This window comes from Tetrao urogallus (genome assembly GCF_951394365.1).
Source record: "Tetrao urogallus genome assembly, chromosome: 7".
In the NCBI taxonomy this organism is placed as follows: Eukaryota; Metazoa; Chordata; class Aves; order Galliformes; family Phasianidae; genus Tetrao; species Tetrao urogallus.
Window position 1 is genome coordinate 35,753,946 of NC_136820.1, and position 23,005 is coordinate 35,776,950.

Below are 23,005 nucleotides of genomic sequence, written 5' to 3' on the forward strand. Positions count from 1 at the left end.
GACGGGACGGGACGCGAGGCGGAGATGGCGGAGACCGGCTCCGTGCACGCCACCCGGTTCGAGGCGGCCGTGAAGGTGATCCAGAGCCTGCCCAAAAATGGTGAGTGCAGCCTGAGGACGGCGGGCGCGGCCGGCTGGGGTCTGTGCGGCGGGGGGCCGGGGGGGAAGCGGGCCCCCGTCCTGTCTGAAATAGCACCTTCCGAACTTGGGAAAGAAGTTCCTCCTGGAGGAGGGGTCTGCGGCTCCCCGCCGGCCCGCGGCTCTGTGCTGGGGAAGGGCCTTCCTCATGTCCTGACTTGGTTTGGCAGCTTGGGAGCTGATGTCACATGGGGTCCTTCTGCTGAAAGGTTTAACGAAACAGCAGAGCAAAACGTCAAAATGTATCCTTTTGGTCGCTGTGATAAGTAAAGATGGGTTTGTCAAGAGCTGGGACTAAAGGTTGTTGCTGGCATCCCTTAATGACAAAAATCCAGCCCCAGAATATTTGATTTAAAGGAATAAGTATGAATTTTCTCTGCCAGTTATTGCAGTGTTGTGTTTGCGCTTCCTACCCCTACCAATCTTTGTTCTGTGAAGGAAGAGAAGAAAACAAGGAAGAGCGATGAGGCTGTGATTGGAAGTCCTGTCAAATAACGAGTAAACAAAAGCAATGCCAGAGGAGTTACTGTTGTTCTGTTTTCTGGAGTCTTTTCGTAGATTCCTGTTTGCCATGTGAAAATGACCTGTGACATACTTTGTTACTGGAAGTGGAATCTGCCCCTTTAAACTAAGTGAAAGGAGCCTTGCTCTTTGTTACTTGTTACTCTTTGCTAATTGTGGATTCTGACCTTAGAAGCAGTAAAGGTTATAGTCCCTTGTTTAATCTTCAGCTTGCTCTCTGTGAAGTAAATATTGTCAGTGTGGCTGACTCCAGTTAGATGAAGTGAAGATGTTTTTCATTGACTTAAACTGCACTGCTGTGAATGAAGCTGGAATAAACTGCAGGCTGTTTTCTGGCAGAAATACTAAGCTTGCAAAATACTTGCTAACATACTTGATTATACTTTAATTGTATTTTAAAATGCTTTCACTAGGTTCTTTCCAGCCAACAAATGAAATGATGCTGAAGTTCTATAGCTTTTATAAGCAGGCAACACAAGGACCCTGTAACATTCCAAGACCTGGATTTTGGGATCCTATTGGTAGATATAAATGGTAACTTTTCATGACTTTTCTTTATACTTGGGTGGAGGTGTTAAGAGGAGTAGTTCTTGAAGGAATAATTTCTTTTTTTTTTTTTTTTTTTTTTTTTTTTTTACATTTTCTTTTTTAATCTCTGTTACTTTGTTTTCCTTCTTATGTTTCAGATGATTTTTTTCGAGGAGTTATAAACCATTGTAATGTTTCCACACTGTATATCCACCCTGTAGAACAAAACTAGGCAGTCTACACAGTGTAATGTAGAACAGTGTCTGAAATTCTTCTTCTTATATTATATAATATGAGCATGAAGTACATAGATGCTCACTAAAAGCTTTTGCTACAGCTTCAAGCTCTTGGGGTAGGTTTTGTTTGTGCCTGGTTCATGTGCTCAGTGACAGGACTTGCTGCTGATAGCATTTTTTTTTAGACTACAAGCCTTCTGAGCACTGTGAAGATCTGTCTGAGAACCTGTATGAACACTCCCCTAATTAAGTTATTTTAATAGTTTTTTTTCTGAAAAGCAACTATTATTGCTGTCTCTATGGTCAGGGTCTTCTTGGGATCTGTGAAATGGGGAGAAGGTGTGTTTGCATGACTGGGACAGTAAGCTCCCACTCATCTGGCTGTTTGTGGCTGAAATGTAATCCCCAGCCTTGGGGTTTTGCTGTAAGCAGGACAAGTAGTCTGGCAAAAGGTAAGGATAGTGTCAAATCGAGTGCAGTTCTGGCTAAGGAAATGCTTTATTTCAGCCTGTGTTCTGGCATTCTTTTTGCAATGCTAAAAAGTTTGATTGACATTTTCTGTGTTGCAGGACTGGAAAGTTGGGTATTTTTTAGGTCATGAGTTAACTACGGTGGTAGCTGGAGGCAATGATTAAATTATTTGCCTTTTGGACAGGTGCATCTTTCCTTTGTTACTAAACTCAGGTGCAAAGGATGGCACACTTTTGTTGTAGCCTATTCTGACTTATTACTGACCAACTTATGACTTATTCTGGCAGATATTTGTAAGTGCCAGCTGAGTATTAGGCTTTTTTTTTTTCCTGTTGGCAAGGACCCTAAGTCAGTCAAAAGAAAGGGGAGTATGTGTTTTTCATAATATCTGGACTTGTAAACAAAGTTACTGGGTACAAGATCATCGTTGATTAGCTAGTCCCCAGGCTGTTCATTTTGTTTCTTCTGTATGTATGTCCCACTACTTTAATTATCTTAGCAAATTACAAACTTGGGTACAATAGCAGTTTACAGTTTAAATTTTTATTGTTATTAATATTATTATTTTTTAAACATTTTACTTGTATGAGAGAAACTTTGAGAATTGTATAACTGACCTATTTAAGGCTAAAAAAAATCCTGTGGGCCTTTGAGTCTCTGAAGATGTGTGACTTTCTTTCCTAGGGATGCTTGGAGTGCCCTGGGAGATATGTCCAAAGAGGAAGCCATGATAGCTTATGTTGAAGAAATGAAAAAGGTAAATTTCTTAACAAGTGGAAGGTATCTTTTAGAACAAAATGTTCCATGAGCTAAACTAGGAAATGTGAAGGAATTCTCAGTGAATGCTGTCAGAGCTCCAAATGAATTCTTCCTTTTATGAGCTGTTATGCCTTAGTAGTATGCTTTTTGGCCTGTGGGGCAAATAAAACTCTGTAGTTTCCTTCAAAGATACTGGATTTGGGTTGGTTTGGGGGAAAAACAAGAGTTCTAGTTGATATGAAACTTAAGTTACAGAGCTAAAGTAGTACTGAAGTATTAGCTAAGGTAGATGTTCAGAATTAAGGTCTCTTGTCTTTTTCTGAGTAACCCTTTGCTCTGCAATCCTTTACACTGTATCTACTTCAGGTAGCCTTTCCAGTTTAAATATATATTTTTCTTTTTTTTTTTTATAGTCGCTCTGGATGAAGGTGTATCTGTAACTTAAAATGAGGTTAATACCAAGGCAAGGGAAATCTAAGTTTTACTCTGGATACACTTGTTTTTCCTCTTAGGACAGTATTTTAATAATCTTAAATGTTTGCTGGAATACTTGGCATGATTGATAATTGGTATAGCAAAAAACCTTTACTTGGTATGGAGCTGGAATTCAACAACTATTTTTTTCTATCTGTGATTTTGATTATTTTGTTCTCATTAGCAGTGCTGTTGCTGTTTCTAAATGAAAAATTTTAAGCAAACAAACAACATAACCCTACTGCACCTCCAGAAAACAGAAGAGGCCATATGTTATTTATCTTAATTAGGTAAATTAAAAACAAAAATCCCCACTAAATTTTAAGTGTCTTTTGAATGCAGACCACAAGATTTAGTGCTTCCTTTCAAATCTCCTTTTTGAAATGCAGTGACACATCAGTAGTGCACTTGCTGTTTTCAATGCACTAATTGATTTGTCAGGATGCTGAAAATTAGGTGAAGTTGTGTTTGCACCGAACAAACGCCTGAGTGAGTCTCCTGTGAGGAAGCCTGCTTACTTGACCCAAATGAAGCACAAATATTCTGCCTCTGTAGAGATCACGTGTAAGGATTGGAGAGCAAATGGCTTCTTGCCTCATTCAGTTTTGAAACTAGGGATCTGTTTACTCTGCATTGCTGCTGCTTCAGCCCTGTCACTTGAAATGCTGGCTTTAGCTTTTCCAGGCTGATTTGTTTTACTTGAAACATCAGTAGAAGTGTGTGTTTCAAGTCCACTGGATGGTTCTATCAGTACCACACTCATCTCCATGGTGTTACTGCAGGTGCTCTGCTGCTGCATAGATATCCATGGTCAGGTTGGGAGGTGACATCTGGATACTGATGTAACTTAAGGGTGTACCCTTGCTATGTTTCTCCCCATTCCACCACCATGGGATGTAACCCTAGGCTGCATGTGTCAGGTGACCCATTCACAACATTAACATTATTATTTGTTTGGTGGCTTTGGTGGTTTATTTTCCCTGGAACCCTGGAATGTGCCTAGAGAAGGGCAACGAAACTGGTGAGGGGTCTGGAGCACAGGGCTGATGAGGAGCGGCTGAGGGAGCTGGGATTGTTCAGTCTGGAAAAGAGGAGGCTCAGGGGAGACCTCACTGCACTGTACAACCTCCTGAAGGGAAGTTGTGACGACAAGGGGTTTGGCCTCTTCTCCCAGGCAACAAACAGGACCCGAGGAAATGGCCACATGTTGTATCAGAGGAGGTTTAGGTTAGACATAAGGAAGAACTTTTTCTCTCAGAGAGTGGTCAGGCACTGGAATGGCTGCCCAGGGAGGTGGTGGAGTCGCTGTCCCTAGCAGTGTTCAAGAGGCGTCTGGATGAGAAGCTGTGAGATGTGGTTTAGTGCTGGTGGAGCAATGGTAGTGGGAGGACGGTTGGACTGGATGATCTTGCAGATATAGTTTCCAACCTTGTGAGTCTATGATTCTGAAGTGGCAGTGCTGAAAACTGCAGTTGTTGAGGAAGGTGTGCTGGATGAGTGGCCATCCAGCATCTTAGTCCCTGCTGAGTGTGAACTCAGTGCATTTTGTTTAAGATAAATATCTGTTCCAAGTCACATTTCTGAAACTTCTATGTAGTAATACTGTTTAGATTAATGTACTTCAAGTAAATTATTGTATAGCATAGAAACCACTACAGTGTTTTTAATTTAAAACAAGAATATTCATATGTGAACTGGCACCCAAAGAAATCAGCAATCTAGAATTCATTTATGTCTTGCCTGTTTTCTTTTTTTTTTCTCTTGCCTAAAAGCTGTTAGCTTATGGTTCAGCTGACAAATGTAAATACCTGCCATTTTTGTTGCTGTAGAGAGGTTTTCTTGTTTCTATCAATTCTGTTTTTTTGTTGTTGTTGTTTCTTATTTTTAAGAAAAAACAAATCTTTCCTGTTTCTGGTTCATCTCTAGCTCGATAGCTGAGCACAGAGCATTTCTCACTTACAAATATAGAATGAATTATGTACACTAAATAGGTCAGAAGCATCAGCGAAATTGCATTTTGATAGGATCTTTGTCTCCTGGTATATTTGACTGGTTTGGAATAGGCGTGTTACCTGCTAGCCTGCCTGGAGCTTCTGCTTTGTGAAGGAGTAGCATTTGCTTCTGCTTCTGAGCGATGTGCTTGGTGCTTTTATGTGAGATGCATGCTCTTTGGCAACTTGTTCCTCCAATCTGTTCCTTTCCATTGCCCTTCTGAAGGAGGGAATGTACCATAGGTGGCAGTTTGCTTTCCTGTATTCTGTCCATTTTGTGGTGTTGTTTTTTTTTTTTTTTTTTTTTTTTTTTGGGGGGGGTGTGGGGGGGGTTGGGGAGAGAGGTTCAGATGGACCTGGGAGAGTACTTTTGTCTGTGCCTTAGGTTCCACTGAAGATGACAGGGTCTGACCAACCAGAAGAATCCTCTGGCAAATAACTCTTTCAGTTTTATTTTCTTTGTGATTTATTTTTACTGATTGCCTTTCCACATCAGATAACAGCAGCCTGATGAACTTTGAGTTGGTTTACTTTGAAATTACTGAAATAATGGGTTCCAAAGTCTGCTAACACTTTGCTATAGCTGTCCCTTAGTGGGACGTGAGCTCTACTGTTTTGTCTTTGCCCACAAAAAGTTAATAAAGCTAGTTAGGGTTCTTGTTAGGTTTGGTTTATGATGTTGTGGAGTTTTTTAAATAAATTTTTTAAAATAAATAAATCACAACAATATATTGAGAAATGCAGTGAAATGTTACTAACTTGTCAATGGATGACAGTTTGTAAAATTATTTGAAATGGATGAATCATTGAAATGCTGTTTCATGAGGTACTTCATATTTTGGACTTGTGCAGATACTTGAGAGTATGCCAATGACGGACAAAGTTGAAGAATTACTGCAAGTAATAGGCCCGTTCTATGAAATAGTGGAAGATAAAAAGAACAGAGGATCTGGCCTAACCTCAGGTTCGAACAAATAACTTCCTTTGTGCTATTAATAATCACAACTCCAGCTTTTGGGAGGGAAGGGGGGAAGGTGCTTGTTTTCTGTAAGTGATTTTAAAGCTAAATGTTACGTCTTTCTGTTCATTCTCTCTACTATACGGCAGTTCGAATGGAGAAAGTATCTAAATACTTGGAAGGTAGGAATAAGAAATTATGGATAAGTCCATCTCTTCCATTGTTTTGGTGCTGTAGTAATTTCTTGCTAACACTTGTGACTTCTGGGTTTGCCACCTCGTTAGGCTAATCTTCTATTTCTATTAAAAAATAGGTTTAAAAAAAAAAAAATAGAGTTAGATCCAGGAAGCGGTGTGTTTAGTCGTTATCTACGTGCTTTCTGAGCTGCTGAAGGAAAACTCTTCCTGAGGAAAGAAGCGTATTTAAAGCCAAATCTAGCTCTTGCTATTCATTCATAAAAGGAATGACTGTTGGAAATGCATGCTGCTACACAGTAATGCAGCTTTGTCATCTCATCTAAATTTTATTTAAAAAAAAAAAAAAAAAAAAAAAAAGTCTTCCCGAGTCAAAACCCACAGCTTTGTTAATCATGGTTTCATAACACCTTCAGAATACAAGCTGAATTTGTGAAACTTTCAGGTTAACTTCCCGAGATTCAAATTTACAAGGGGAGTATCTTTTTAACCACTTTGTTTCCAACAAGTGGCAAACCTAGCAGTGTGGCATAAAAATCAATGTGGTGCTTTAATTTGGCAATGCCATTGTAAAAATGTTTTGGTAATGGTTTTTATTAGAGGCAATGTGCTCATAAGGTTGTGATATAAGCCTTAGTGATTTTGAACTGTCTTCATTTCAGTGAAAACTGTTGAAATGCAAAAGGAGAAAACCTGTAACAGCTCTAGAACCGTTGCACAAATGAGTTTGATGTGCTTAACAGGCAGCAATGACTGGTGTCTTGTATGTGGGCCTTTTCCCCTTCTTAAGCAAACACAGTTTTGATTTGGTTTTGGCGTGGAGTCTCAGAGGGAGGTAAATAGTTATTCATTCCATTTGAGTAAGGGTACTGGTTGAGGTTTTCAAATGGCTGCTTTGAAACAGTAATTTTTAAGATTACAATTGCACATAGTTCATGTCAGGAGTTTAATGAGCTTGCCTGACAGCTAGATTGATAGGCAAGATTTTAAGAGTATCAGTAGATTCAGGTCAGTCAGCTGTGTAATAAGGATTTACTTACACTTGGTGTCTATGGCAAAGTGCCACAAGTGCCTTATTTAAAAATAAAAAAAAAAAAAAAAGACTCAGGCAGAAAAAAGTTAGGATACTTATCTTTTAAGTTTATTACTGAAACAGGTATAGTTTGAAGATTCAGCATGAAGCACAAGGCACTGTAAGTAAAATTGACATAGAATAGCCAACTTCAACTTTATTGCAACAGTAGCACAATGGGATAAATTTAATGATGTGTGATAAAGCACATGCAACTTAAATCTGCAACTTCTAATTCTGCCACACTGAGTTACGACAATTTTTGTAGAATTCCATTGTTTTATCATAGAATGTTATGTTTACACTTAAGATTTTTGAAATCCTTTCTTCAGTGCTCTTAATGCTTCCATGATGGAAAGTGAAGCTTCAACTAATCAGTATTATTCATAGTGCAGGTCTTAAAATATTCCATAGGAGTATGGAGACACGGTTACATTCACTCTCACAGATTCATTCTAAGGAGTTAAGCTGCTCTGCCCGAGTTTGCTTTGAAGTGGTGAGACACTGGTGACAGTACTCTTAAAAATGGATGCATTGTTATTTTCACTTGTGTTAGTTCTTGCAGTCTCCTCTGCCCTTGCTCTGTATAGTTTCTATTTTGGAAGTTGTTTTTTTGTTGTTGTTTTTTAAGGTGCAGGTAATTTTTATGTCCTGGAAACTGGGCCCCTTCTCTTAGTGTTTGTTTTTTGTTTGTTTATTTGTTTGTTTTTTGTATTGTACTCATTGTACTCTGTTTTCTTTTGGCCCATTTTGAATGAAGATTTGCCTTTTGCTTTTCCATCAGGCTTTTGTCTGAGTGAAAATGACTATCCATCTATGTAAGAATTGCATGCTGCTTCCTAAAAAGTATGTCATCAATAAAGAATATCATCTTGCTTCAACATCTGCTACCAGGCAGTATGCATCTGATGTGTTATTGGCCTCTCAACCGAAGTGTAGCCTTTTAAAATTAAATTTCTACTCCTTGTGGTTTCTCTGTTAATGTTAAATGCAAACCATTGAAATAATGTCTTTTGAGTCAACAGAGCTTGTGGCTCACCTTAATGAGCAACCCTGAGGTTTCACATGCCAACATAAAATGGCAGCTAAGAGAAAGTTGCCTGATTTATACGTTACAATCCCCAGACTTGGTCTGTGCCATACCTCTGGGAAATCAGAAGAGGAGTTAGGAGGGGAGCATAGTTTTGTCCAGTAGACTATGTAGGTCTGAGGAATATTTCAAGAGTACATAACTTGGGCAATGTTCTGAAAGCTCAGACTGTGGCTGAGAAGCTGAGGCTCTTCAGATAATAGTCTTTGTGACAGGTAGAAAGTATTTTAAAGGGGGTAGGTGGGGGAAAAGACTAATTCAGGTCCGTAAAATACAGTATGTCAAAGGAGAAACTGGACCCTTATCTGTCTTAGGGCTACAGAAGAAAGTGGGCAATTTTTGCTGTGCTAAAGAGGGATCCTTTTGTCTGTAGCTGGTGGTAGATGTTACAGGTCACTACCTCACAGGGACACTGCTGCTTTAGAAGAGCAGCCTTAACGAGTATTTGCTAACAAATGAATGAGAAATCTGATGTCCAGCTCACTTCTAAAGAAGACCAGCATTTAAAACACAGTTATATCAGTGAATCTCACTAAATAAAGTCAACCCTCTGCTGTTATGCTGAGCAGAAGTGTTCCTTATAAACCTTTGTGAAGACTAAATGTTGCCTTCAGCAATGACAAGTTATGCACTGTGGAGACAGGAAGGTTTCAGCATTGTAATACTTTTGTCATCCTTAGTGTTTTAGTGCTTAGTGTTTTTCTCCTGAGCCCTTTGCTCCCAGGTGCGTTGTAACTGCTGTAATTACAACTGTAATAAGCTCTGTTGAAGCGCACTGTCTGCTACTCTGACTGACACGCTACTTTTGGGCAGTGCTGGTTGCAGTGTAGCTTTTTTTTTTTTTTTTCTTGCCTATACAGGGCACCACTTCAGTAGCACCTGGTGTGAGAGGCAGAAGTTGCAGGCAGATACAGTTATTGAGCAGTTGCTTGGATGTGAGAGCTAAGCTTAGAAGACAGTATTCACTGAGGTATGCATGATGTTGGTGCAAGTGAGTGCATCCATTCCAGTGCTTCTAGTTCAGGATGCAGGTAAGCTTAGGGGGGAATATTGCATTTGAAAGAAGTGAGTCTGCTCTTAATTATTAATTCTCAAAAACACTTTTCTTGCTCTTAAAACGTAAAATAGTTCCTAGCTGTGCTTCTGTAGATTGCATATGATTAGTTTCTCTTTTTCAAATTGTTGTATTTTTTTCAAAGAGCTCATCTCATTTTTAATATATTTGCTTTGTAATGAAGCATTTGGTGGCATGCTTTTCCTGCTTGTGTGTGGGCTTCTTGTGAAACACCCTCTGTTTGCTTTATAAGCTCAGTTTCTCATTTGTGCTTGACTTCAAAGATACTTGCTAAACTAATTTCCTTCCTCCTCCTTCCTCTTTCCTCACTAGGATTTTTAAGGAACTTAATGGCTATGAATCCCTAATGCTTTGTAAGAAGGGGGAAAATAACTGCAACCCCTGGTACTTCAGAATTGCTGTGCTTTAGTGGGATATCTAGAGTGGGTGGCTGTACCACAGTGACGAGGTGCATTAAAGCAGGGCAGGTGTAGGGCAGGAGAAGCTGTTGGGTGTTGAGAGAGGTTTTAAAGTTCTTTTTAAACTATTTTTCCAGTTCTAGTCCCCTGTGATAAGCAACAGCTATAATCAAGGTTCTGTCTAGATATTACAAATCGCTTATCTGTTGTGTGGATGACAAAATATCCCTTAGAGGTTGTGGAGTTACCTCTCTGGAGATCCTAAAAATCCTGGACGTGGCCCTGGGCACCCTGCTCCGGATGGCTCTTCTTGAGCAGGGGGTGGAACAGGTGGAACCAGAGCTCCCTGCCAACCTCAGCTGTTCTAAGATTCTATGAAGGCTACAGATCATATTCATAGATGCAAAAATAAAATCCACACTAGCCTCTGTCTCAGCAGTTTAGCAGTTTACTTCCAAAACCATCTTGTACAAGGCAAACCCGACTGTACTGTGTTTCATGCTGGAACTGAATCAACAATAATAGCTTTTGTGTCTAATGAGCGTGGGTTAGTGTTTTATGTACAACTTTATTATAAGAAAAATAATTACTTTAATCATAGTCTCAAATATGCATGGAAGAGCCATCAGTTATCCATGAGGCTATGTTTAATATGGGTGAGAAAGACTGTTGCTGTTCAGTTGCTAAGAGCAGGTTGCGGGGCACACAATCTTGATGTTATTTCCTGTGTAATTTTTTTTTCTTGTATAAGGCGAGACAGTTTTTGATTGAAATTACTTTCCTGTTGACTGGACTATAGGTGACCCAGAAATAGATTCTTCTGTTGCTTTCAGGCCTAACTTGGTTTTCTTTATGGAGTTTTGATGCACTTTCTGGGACAGATGTGTGTTATTATATTCATGTGTACTTACACGTATCATCACACTAGTACATAAAACCCCTCTCTACTTCTTACACAACAAAAAATTTCCAAATATTGACTGTATCTCTTCCACACAGAAGAGAACATAGCAAATCCTGCTCATTCTCCCAGGGGAATGCAGTACCAGACATGGGGACATCCTGGGTCTTGGAATTGCTGTAATTAAGAGCTAATATGAAATCTAAGAAGCAGCTGTTTTTCACGTTCATTCTTATTCCTGATCACTTTCTAAGATGTTGACAGTATGTTGGCAAAGCCTACATTATTGTTCTCTCTGCACATGCACCCTGTAACTGATCTGCATGTGCTAGTGGCCCTGTATTTTGGGTGCCTGGTGCCTTATTGCATGGAACTGCCTGCCATTGTTGGGATTGCCTGCGGATCAGCTGCTGTCCTTACTGAGCTGCTCTCTGTCCAAAAATACAAGCAGGTTGTCTCTTCTGGCTCAAGTCTCAAGCAGAGAAAGAAGAAAACCATGCATACGTCAGTCAAATAAAACTCAGTAGCCTTATTTTTACGTGGAAAGTGCCCTGAAAATTCTGGGGAGTAAGTACCAGTATGGTATAAATGGAGAAGAGCTCCATTGATACTGAATGGAAGAAAAACGTAAAGTTCCAGGATGATTAAGTCAGTAATCCTCAGTGCATTCTTGCAAGTTAATAGTATGTATAAGAAGCTGCTCTTAATATTTATTTATCCACAGATTGTTTTGGTATTTGTAAATGGCAAATAAAGACATGACTATTGTTTATGAAAATAAAATGGCATATATTTTTCTGTAACAGCTTGAGTAACACGTAAGAAGAGAGAGGAATGTGGACGAAAAAGGGTTGTGGTCATCTGGAGTAAATTAAAGAAAAAGGAGAGGTCTTTGTTCCTGCTATAGTGAAGTTCAGGAAGACTAAATTAAAAAAAAAAAAAAATGAAAACTGTATAGAGCAAAATCTGATCATCAAATAGAGTGATTAAAAGAATGGTAGTTAAGGGATTTTGTGTTTTTGTCTTTATTTTTGGCATGCCCTCTTGCCATCTTATTTGTGAGGACAGTTCATTAGTGTGTTGTAGAGCAGCTTTGTCCAAAAAAGAGTGCAAGAAACAAGGCAAACTAAGTCTTCTGGTTGAAGACTAGACTTCTCAATGCTTGCATGTACCCTTTGTCCTTTTTTTTCCCCTCAGAAAATAAATGAAACTTCAGAAGCCATTGCCTTCAGCAGTCTGTCCTCTGAGCTGCTCATTTGAGAGCTTCTTAGTGAAACCAGTCTAGGCTAGTGAAGGTCTATTACTCATTTTAAGATGTGTTGTTTAAGTAAACACCAACTTGAATGTGTTGTAGTCTCATGTAAGGATAAAGAGCGAGCATAGGCTATGTCAGGCAGCACAGCTCCAGGTCAGAAGGGATGCATATCTATGCTTTGAATCACGTGTTAAAATACTACTTACAAGCTCAGTTCTGATGGAAAATCAGCTGTTCATCCTGTTTCATAGACTGCTCAAAGAGACTTTTGGTTGGAAGGCTGTTATGAAAGGATAAATGTCAGAGGGATTTCCAAAGCATAGCTAAGCCCTGAAGCGTACTCCTTCCCCTGTGGTAAATGATCTCTCCTTGCAGCAATACAGTATGGGAATGCATCAGTTTCAAAAGGAAGGAGGAAATTTGTGAAACTAGATGAATGAGAAGTGGCAGAGCGTAGTTGTATAAACTTGGAATTGAAACAGGAAGCCTACATGGATCAGCTACAAGCATGGAACATTGGGTTATGATGGCAAGAAAAGAATTCTGGTTACCTGATTATCAAAGTAACCATCAACATGATTTATATATACTGGTGTCTGGGGACTTGACACCCAAATTTGGACAGAGCATTAATTGATATGAATATAGTACAAAGAAGTCCCTATGTAAGTTGCTATAAGTAAAAGTCATAGAAATCATTCTTCAGTAGCTAAGATTTTGCTACTTTCAAGCTGATGGAGTTATTCATATTAAAAGCTGCATTCCTCAAGGAGCAATTACTGACCTACCCACAAGGCTGTGGAAATTGCTACCAGTTGGCTCTGATTAGGCTTTGGTGCGCATACCTCATAGAAGTAGAAGCAATTTGGGATGGACTTGGTGAGAATAACACTGTAGGGATTCTGACAAGAAGTGCAGAATCAAGCATGGTATTTCAGCGAGGCCATGGCTTTGTACAATGTGCTGTGTCCTTTGGAGTCTGCATCAAAGCTGTGCCTCTGTGGTCTTCGGGAGCACTGTTGCTAAGAGTAACCTTGTGGAAGAAATATGATCCTGAGAGATTTTGTTTTTCAGGTGTTTCATGGCATACTGCTGTTACTCCTGATACTTTCCTTCAGTTTTACGTCTTTATGAGTTTAGAGTACATACAAGGAAAAAGCTTTTTTACAATAGGGTGGTGAGGCACTGGCACAGGTTGCCCAGAGAGGTGGTGGATGCCCCGTCCCTGAAGACACCCACGGTCAGGCTGGATGGGGCTCTGAGCACCTGATCCAGTGTAGGTGTCCCTGTTCATTGCAGGGGAGTTGGGCCAGATGGCCTTTAAGGGTCCTTTCCAACTCAAACCACTCTGTGATTCCATTTGAATAGGTGCAGTGTAGCACACAGAAGTTTCCCCAGATTAATAATCTCCATGCTGAAATAGAGTACTAAGAAAACATTTTCATGTGCAATAATGTTCCTCTTCAAAACCAAACAGAAGTAAATCTTAAGAAATACATTGATGGTATGGTTTGGACTTTTTGCAATATGTCGGGCAGGGTGAGGAGGTTTTCAGTTTTTTAATCACCTGCCTTTATGGCTGGATGTGTCTCCAACTCTTGTTTTTCCTGTTCACTCCCACGGCTGGGTATGGCACTTGCATGTTTGCTCCCCACCCTGTTTTTATTTCAATGGAGAGGGTGATGCCTGCTTCTGCATTGCCAGCAAGCTGTCACTGTGCCTACTGCTCGTGCTGCAGAGGATGTCAGTGTTACGTTATCCTTCTTGCACTGTTTGTTCCCTGATAAACATCTCTAGATTTGAGATTTACAGTAAGCAAAAGATGCTTATGAGAAATAAACAGGGAATATGGTGGGAATCTCCTATGAAGTCTTTTTTTTTTTTTTTTTTTTTTTTGCAAATACTGTTTTTCAGGAAGAACAGAATGACTTTGTGATTGCTTATATTCTCATGGTCCACAAAAGAGGTGATGGCTTTTCCAGTTACTTTCAGATAAAAGTTTAATTGCAATCCAAAATGGTGACACGAGGTGCCTGTAGAGTGCTTATTTCACAGTCAGACTGAGGTGAACAGGGAATTTAACGTATTCATTATTTCTAAATAAAAGCTCTTTTGTTTTTTATTTTTTAAGCAGTATGGATTACTGGGGAAGGACTGGGGAAAGCAGATCAGTTCTTCATTGCAAGATTCAAGTAGAAAACCCATCGCTCTACATGCAGCAAAGAAAGTAGCAGGGCTGGTTTGACAACTCCGGTATAATTGGATATTATTTTGCTCTTTAATATTAAGCCTAATTAATTAAAGGCTTGACATTAATTAATCTTTCAAGATTCCATCAAGGGAACGTACAAGTTATGCAGAGTTATGGAGTTATACAAGTTATGTACAAGTTGTGGAGTGCTATGATGACAATTAAAGCAGACAGAATCCAGCCTTATGGTCAACACGTAAAGAGTGGGAGTGTCTAGGAACTGTCCACTTTAAATTCTCTTTTTTATATTTTTAAGGATCTTTAGCTTGCAATACTTTGAACATGGAGTGAATCAGGAACCTTGAAATGATCACAGATATGGAAAACAAAAGCTAAACTGTTACTTTATTTTTTTAATATTTGTTTTATATATATATATAAAATATATTTGTATAATTAGACAAGCAAACAAATGCACTGTGTATTAATTACACCATCTTTTTCACTGAACTCAGAGTGCTTACTTCCATGTGCACTTTGCCAGATAAATATTTGTATACATTTTGTTATCACGTTTTGTTTAAACCACTGTGGGAAGAGATTAATAGAATATTCCCTTTTCACAGAATCTGGTTGCTCACATAATTGAGTGGAATGTTCCAGAGTTCGCAGTTTTGAAGCATTTCAGCCCCAAAGGAAACTTCTATAAAAATAGTGATCTCTGGATTCAGAGAAAATGGCCATATCAGTCCTAGAGAAAGCGTTACTGTAGCTGTACCAGAAGTGTGGATAATAGTCTTGGTCAGAGGTTTTGTAGCGAAAGTAACATGTAATGTGCTGTCTTTTTCCAGTAGGCTTCCTCAGAATCATTCATGAGTAGTCAGGCATTCTGTGGTAAACCACAAAAGAGAAACTTTAAAATAATTAAGGAAGAGCATACAGAAATAAAACTGGCATTCGTTGATTGTTCTTTTAATATGGAAATGCTTTTCTGCAGCAGCTGCCTGATATTTCTGGAGGAGCTGTGTGTTAGTTTCGTTTAAAATACTCACTTTTTCCTCGTTGAATGTTTTCTCAGACCTTAGTAACATCCTGAATTCTGCTCCAAATCTAAAGACTGTGAATGGAAAAGCTGAGAGTAGTGATAGTGGAGCAGAATCAGAAGAAGAAGGACTTCGTGAAGAGGAAGAAAAAGAACTCCAGCAAAATATAAAGGGTATGTTTTCTACACTTAGACCAATGCCTCTTGGAAACACTTCAGAAAACACTTCTGTACTGTGCAAGCGATGAAGCAGTGGCACAGATTGCTCAGAGAGATTGTGTCTCCTTGGAGATACTCAAAAGCTACCTGGACATGGTTGTGGATGCCCAGATCTGGGTGTCCCCGCTTGAGCAGGGGTTGGGCCAGATGGAATGAGAGGTCCCTGCCAACCTCAAACATGCTGTGATTCTTCCAGAGGCTTTTTGTCTCTTTTTTTTAACTGTATAAGTATCAGAAAGTCCCAAAGGATTGTCAATGCTGTGCTTGTTGTACTGCCATACATTTTTTGACTGCTAGAAAGTTATGTCAGAGTGTTATTTAAGAATTGATAGAATATCATGTGTTGTTTTCCTTTTTGTTGCCAGTGCTACTTGTAGCAGCTGTTAGTAACAGTAGAATTGAAAATCACATTTCTTCAGAGAAAGGAAAACAGAACTTGCAATGGCATTCATTTTGGGGGCTCATAAGGGTTTTGAGTAGTAACAGTGTCGAGTGAAAACCAAATGAAATCACACATTTAGAATTTTATGCAGTTCTTTTTCCCACCAAGGACATTGGGATAATTATTTGAGTTGTCAGAGGGGCCAATGGTGGAATTGCTTAGTTATGTGTTAAACATCAGCTGCTCTTTATGCAAGTTAAACTGTTACATTAATGCTTTTTTACAGTAACAGAACAATCCCTGCAAATGTGAATCTAGAAACATTTTTGTGTTTTGTTCTGCATAAACATTTTACATATAGACCATCAGAAAGTTATCTGCTTTAAGAACTGTGTTTTTAGCTATTATATACCTGGCTTTCTATCTGCAAGGTTTTCCTGTTCTTTTACAGAATGTAAGAATCTAAAAACAGAATCATTAGCTGCTAAGGATATGGAAAATATTGTTGCTAATGACTGTTACAAGGACAGCATTATCCCAGATATGCAGAATGGAATCCAGACCAAATCTGCCTTGAATGGCTTGAATGTGGAGGAAGAAATAAAGAAGACAGAGCCAAGCCTAGAAATAGCTAATAACTGTGATCACCAAGGTATTCTTCTTGCAAGATCACGTGCTAATTTGCATATGTTTTTCTTGGAAATCTTAATCCTGGGACTCAAAAATGAGAAGTGGTATCCTCCAGTAGTATGAACGTGAAGTAAGAGTACTAAGAATTTAAGTCAATTCTTAGCAGTTTAAAATAAGGTGCTTTTTTAAACATCTTTTACAGAAAAAGGGGTAAATTCAGAGGGAGGCTCAAATATACAGAAGTGCAATTATCTTTTAAAATCATTGTATTATCTGTGTATGTTATTTGCATTTGAAAGCTAATTTGTCATTAAACGAAGATCATTAATATCTGTATTTGTCAAGGCTGAAAATATTGTGAATGTCAGTTTATCGTAACTGATGTCCAAATCTACCACTTGAAAATCAGTTGACGACTTTGTTCAAAACTACTTTATACTGAGATTAGGAAGGAGGGTGAAATGAACAGACAAAAATTAAAATTTTGATCTTAGAACATAGAAATATCAGTATGATGCTTGGTTTTCCCTTAGCAAACGCTTTGTATAATTTATTAATAGGATGACAACAGTAGATGAATAGGGCGTGAACTGGAGCTCACCTAGGTATTTTAACTCGTTGCTTTACTCTTTGCCAAGATTGGCTCACATTTACAAAGCACATGTGCATACCTCCTTCAAATACAGGCGCAAATGAGGAGAGCACTGAAGAGGTCTCAGGAACTCAGCACTTAACCAGTGATTCAGACAGTGAAGTTTATTGTGACTCGATGGAGCAACTTGGACTAGAAGAGGTAAGAGATTAATATTCCTATATGTAGTTTGAAGCTAATATGCCTGTTTTTAAATAGGTTCCTGTCTGTCAGGTGAGCCTGGACATCCAGAGGTGAATGAAATAACACACACATACCTTTCTCTTATTTGAACTATCATTTTGTGTTCTTTTTATTGTCAGTCTTTTACAGCTTGGTTAATACTGCTCCAGCAGCCTCCGCATTATTGCCCTCACAGAATTTAGGTGAGGGGAAATGGTCCAAACCAGCAGCTCATAGAAACAACTGTCAAAAGGAATGGTATGAAGAAAGTAAGGGTTATATCCACAGGTAACAGGGTCTAGTAACATGTGTAGGGACCAGAATTCAGCTGACCCTCAGAATCACGAAGCATCTCTGTAGTGTGTGGATCTTTGCTCTCATTTTCTGGCCTGATAAATCCTGCATTTGTTTCTTAGAATAAGTAAAGAGTAAGCCTGAGCAGGAAACCTGTAGGCCAGTGGAAGAAAGCGGCCTAGATCTAGAGAAATGGGAGATGATGATTTGTGGGGGATCTTGTACTCTCTTCAGACATAACATGCATCTTTGACTTCCATGTAAAAGGTGGGCACCAACTGTACTGGCTTAGTTATCACTGAACTGTTGCTTGTATTAACTGTGGTCGTAGTTGAATTACTGGTATGGACCTCTTTTGGAGATCCAGTTTCAGTGTAGGCTTGGCAGAGTGTACTCAAACACCTGGCTTCCTCATTCAGGAGAGGACTGTGTGAATGGCGCTCGTGATCAGAAAGGCCTGCAAGCAGTGTTGCATTGTTTTCTTATCCGTTTCCTTTTAGCAAATCAGAATTCTGTGCAGCAGTGAAAGCTGTTGCAAAAGGTGATTTGGTAGAAATGCTTCAAGATGTTATTTATGTAGGTTGTTTCCCAGTTGTCTTGTGTACTGTTTGAACTTGTTTGAGGCTCTTTCATGGGCGTGGGTAGATAGGTATCAATTTCCCAACTTGAATGTGAAAAGTTTAGTTCAGATAGGTGTGTGTAGAAATAAGTATAGATGTACAACTACAGGCTGACTAAAATGAGAAAACATTCACTGAACTTAAATATTGCAAAAGGTGTAGCAAATAGTCAATATTCAGTTCTGATGATGCAGATCTGTATTTGACAAACAGGATTTTTGGCAGCAGTTTGCATTTCTTTTTCTCCTCTTTTTTGCTATTTTTCCTTTTTCATGGAGTTACCTGCAGCTAGCTGAGCTCTCCTGTCTGCTTCGACATGTAGTTGTGCTCATACTTTGTCCTTTCACTGAACAAAGGATGCTTGTAGCACTTCAAGGCAGTCCTCTTGCAGAACGTGTAATTGTGACCCAGCCAATGTTCATGGCAGCTATTTTTAATGTCTTTCTGCAGTATCACAGATTTTGAATGAAAAACTTGGTAGAATTTACTTTTATTTGTGAAAAATACAGGGTGCAGTCAAGCAATATTGAGCAGGTTGATAATAAATACTGTGATTTCTTTGCAGTGAGTGTGAGCGCTGTTAGCCCAACATTGCTAATAGCACATGGCTTTTGACAGTCTGTTTCACCAGTTAGTTTAGGATAGTTCTTCACTGTCTAGGAGGCAAAACCAAAGGAAAACTGAACATTTTGAGATCTTCCAAAGGTTCAGTGAGTGTATGAGAGTATGCTGAAAATGTCTAAAGTAATTCCAAGTAGTTCAGTGTTTTGAGAATATTTGTCTCAAGTGAATGTCTAACCTTTTCAATTTGGAAAGAATGTTTGGGCATCAGTAAGCACGTTCTATAGCAAAACAAATGTTCCTGTTAAAAGTCATAATGCAGAGCAGGCTGCTTTCTTAAAGTGAAAGAAAAGATGCTGCTTCTTCCTTTTTAATGGTTAACTGTTACATTTTACAGACTCTAATTACTTGTTAATTTGTAGCCCTCGGAGATCATCACGTCAGCTAAAGGATCTTTAAAGTGTTCATCCCATTTCTTGGATGTAGATCATCATCTCCTATTAGAAAATACTGATCTTCCAAGGCGTGCTTGCACAACTGCTGGGAATCTGCAGCTGGGAAATGCTGTAGAAGGAGCAGTTCAAGAAAAAGGTGAAGTCAAGTGTGGAGGAGAAGATGGCAAAGCCAGTAATGGGGCCCCTCACAAGGAGAAGAAGGATGGAGAAAAAGCAGATTTTTATGGTGTCAGAAGAGGGAGAGGTACTGCGCACAGCTTTTGTATTTTCTACTCTGCTCATGGCTATAAGTGAGAGGAGACTAAGAAGCGCTGGTCAGCCTTGTTCAGTAAGACAGTCCCACTATACAATGCCTCTGTCCTTCACAGTAAAAGTAGCTAATAAAATGTTAATTCCAGTGGGTGGTGATCAGTTTTGTGTTCAAAGAATTTATTTCATTCATAGTAATCATTGCAGAATAATTTTATTGTGTTGTGGAGATCTTTAATAAGTGAATTGGCTGCTTCAGTTTTGGCTGACCTTAAAATCCAACTGTTGTCTGTAGCACCCACCCTTCTTAAAGTGTAATCTTCAAAACCCATCTGTGCTTGCAAAAAATTTCTTTACAAGTTACGTATTTATTTTTAAATGCATGCCTATTTATACCTCTATTTGAAACCAGGGAACCTCATGGAAAGGTATCAATTACACATTGTTTTCTATATAATTGGGGTATTAGCCACACCTTTTATTTATGCTGATGCTATCTGTTCTGGTTGTTAAAGCATTGCATTTATTTATACCATGTCTTTTTGCATGGCATCAAATGGCAAAATTAAGGAGAAAATTTTAAAAGAGCACTTACATTGTAAACTATTCTGAAGAACATATTGTAGGGCTGCACATTAGTTTAACAGTCTCCCCTTTTTTCTTGTTCGACTTAGTTTGCTACAAGCAGACAGAAACACATTTGGTTATGTGTACAGCTAAGGGAATGTGATAGGTGAAGGTTCTGTTACGTAAGACTTCATGCAGGGAAACATCTCAAACGCAGGAACCTCCCGGCACTTTTGAGCTGCCTGAATAAAGCACTCAGTTGGGGTGGAAGAAAATTGAACAAGTGTTCCTAACAAACATTTTCAATAGAGCTGGTAGCCAATTCTGTGTTTTAAGCATCCGTTTCTTCCCTCCCAACGTAGGGCACAGACTTCATCCTTTAGGAGACGGTTCGCAAGGTGGACAGATGGGTAATGGAGGGGATGGAGAGCGCTGGGGATCAGAGAGGGGGCCGCGGGGCAGCCTCAACGAGCAGATCGCAGTGGTGCTGATGCGGTTGCAAGAAGACATGCAGAATGTCCTGCAGAGGTTGCATATGCTGGAGGCCGTTACAGCATCACAGGTACGCACTGAAGCAAGTTGATTATATTTTTGTTGAATCTCCTCGAGTATCTTTATGCTTTCAGATTAAAACAATGTTTCTTAAACTGCAAATAAATTTGTGATATTCTGTAGTTTGTTTCAACTTAGAATTTCTTTTTGTGACCTAATGTTAGGAACACAATTCAGGACTGTTGTACCTGTGAACAAAACCATGCATATTAACTTAGATATTAACCATACATCATTGTGCTCATTTCTGTTGTACGACTAATCTCAGCCATCATTATCAGTACACATTATGCAGTTGTGACATAGATGTTCCATGGTTAATGATAGTACTGTGGGATCCCATGGGATTCATCGGTAGATTTCAGTGCATTTTCAAAGGAAATAAAATTATCTTAATTTCCCACATTGGTAAATGTTTGCAGGCAGAAATTCTGAGTTCATTATTCAGCTAGCAAATTGGTTTCTCATAGCATTCTTTTCCTTCAAAGTAATCCAACTCCCTTGGAGTTTCACATCATGTGTACAAGACAAGCAGAAGTCTTAAGAGTGTAGATATTTGTTGATGTAGTGTTTCTTTTTCTTTCCATTTCAGTGGGAATACTGCTACACTTAGTAGTGTATGCAGGATAGAATGTGATAGAACTATATTCAACCAGCAGTCAGAAATACTTGGTTCTCTTTGTCGTGTTGATATTTGATGTGCCTGAGCATTGTAGAGCCATGTCAGTAAGTGTCCTATGAGATGCACGTACCCCATACCTAAGGCAGCCAGGGAAGAGGATTTCCTAAAACTGTAATTTTGCTTCAGCTTAGCTGTTCAAGAATCTGGTGTTTGCACACAGATTAATTTTTTTCTTTCTTTTTACTAAAGCAATATATGAAGAATAAGTCAAAGATTTTTGCCCAGCAGTTCACGCTGTGCTTTCATTTTCTGAGGAGCAGCAAGGTCAAGAAGCTTCTGGTTCACACATTCATTAGGAAAGGCCTAGAAAGCTGACTTTTTTATTCCTGTGGAAGCACCACAACAGTATGTAGGAAAAGGCTTGAAGTGTTTCTGGTACTTCTCTTTCTCTATATTGCCTATAAGATTTTGGATGGATTCCTTGGTTAGACTGTATAGCTATAGCTTAGGGCACACTGAAAGAATGCTTCTTGTCTTTATTACAGACCAGTGTTTAAGTACTTTGTTATGCAAGTTAACTTGCTGGAATTTCATCTCTGGATTATTGCACCTGCTGGATTTCGACCGGAGATAAAGTTGCATGGGCAGGGGGAGCCTTGAAAAACTAGAGAGGTTCAGTCAGTGATACTGATTCGTATTTTAACACACAGAAATGTGATAAAAATGCTCTGAAGTTTAATGGAAGCATGAGAGGTTAAGTTGGAAACCAAGTGATGGAAGGTGGGTTGCACTGAGTGTAGTACTGCTTTTAACAATGTCAAGGAAAAGCTTCCTTTCCTTCTAAGAACTGTTCCTCAAGCTGTCAAACAGACTGCAAAGCCACCGTGAAGAACTAAATATTCTCATTTAGTGTAGCAGAAATAGTGTAATTGTTTTTTGACACTTATGAGGTCTTTCTTTGTATTTAAAGGCAAGATCTGCAACACTACAGTCAAATTATCCACCTGCCTCCTCTGTTAAGGTAAATCCCGTTTTTTCCATTTGCAAAAAGCAACGTGAAAGGAAGAGATGAATGTTTTGTGTCTGGCTTTTTTTGTATGTGCTTTTCATGTTGTCTCTTCCTTGATGAAGTGATATAAAAATAATTTGTTCCTGAAAAGATTATTGAATAGACAATTTTTTTTTTTTTCTGGTCTTACCAGTTTTTTCTATTTGGTATGGTAGCATTTGAAGCATTTGTGAAGTACAGATGTGGTGCTGTATACGCACGTGCAGGTTGCTGACTGGACTCTCTTCTGTCTTCCTTAGAAACCATCATGGTGGCCCTTTGAAATTTCTCCTGGCGTTTTAGCTTTTGCTATTGTATGGCCGTTTATTGCCCAGTGGTTGGTGCACGTATATCTTCAAAGAAAGCGAAGGTAAAGATGTGCATTCAGTGGCTCCTATATACTTTCCTTCACCTGTTGATGATCAGTATGAAGTAGGTTATTTAGACATAAAAAAACCTGCCTTCACACGTAAGAATAATGCAAGAGCATGCATGTATATCTGAGCCATGAGTTCCATGTCAGAACGGGGAGCTTAATGGGTCCTGTTTAAACAAAGTTGCTTTTTTCAGGACATCTTGCTTAATGTTTTCTTACCTGTATTGGGAACTCATAGCTCTGACAATAGAAAGCTAAAGCAGATTGTGCAGTAGAGTCTGTGATACTGTGACCTTTGGAAGGTGTGTGGTTTATTCCCCA

The 23,005-nt window shown here is 39.1% G+C and overlaps 1 protein-coding gene across 1 annotated transcript; it reads left to right on the forward strand.

Annotated features, from left to right (window-relative positions):
- Nucleotides 1-24: 24 nt before the first annotated feature.
- On the forward strand, nucleotides 25-22,682 carry ACBD5 (acyl-CoA binding domain containing 5; the record flags this gene model as incomplete). Its single annotated transcript, XM_079538649.1, has 12 exons — nucleotides 25-100; nucleotides 1,074-1,194; nucleotides 2,580-2,652; nucleotides 5,972-6,083; nucleotides 6,227-6,259; nucleotides 15,332-15,469; nucleotides 16,348-16,548; nucleotides 17,213-17,319; nucleotides 19,238-19,514; nucleotides 20,449-20,648; nucleotides 22,231-22,281; nucleotides 22,569-22,682. The coding sequence occupies 12 exons, from the start codon at nucleotides 25-27 to the stop codon at nucleotides 22,680-22,682; spliced, it is 1,503 nt and encodes a 500-aa protein (XP_079394775.1).
- Between the last annotated feature and the right edge of the window lie 323 nt (nucleotides 22,683-23,005).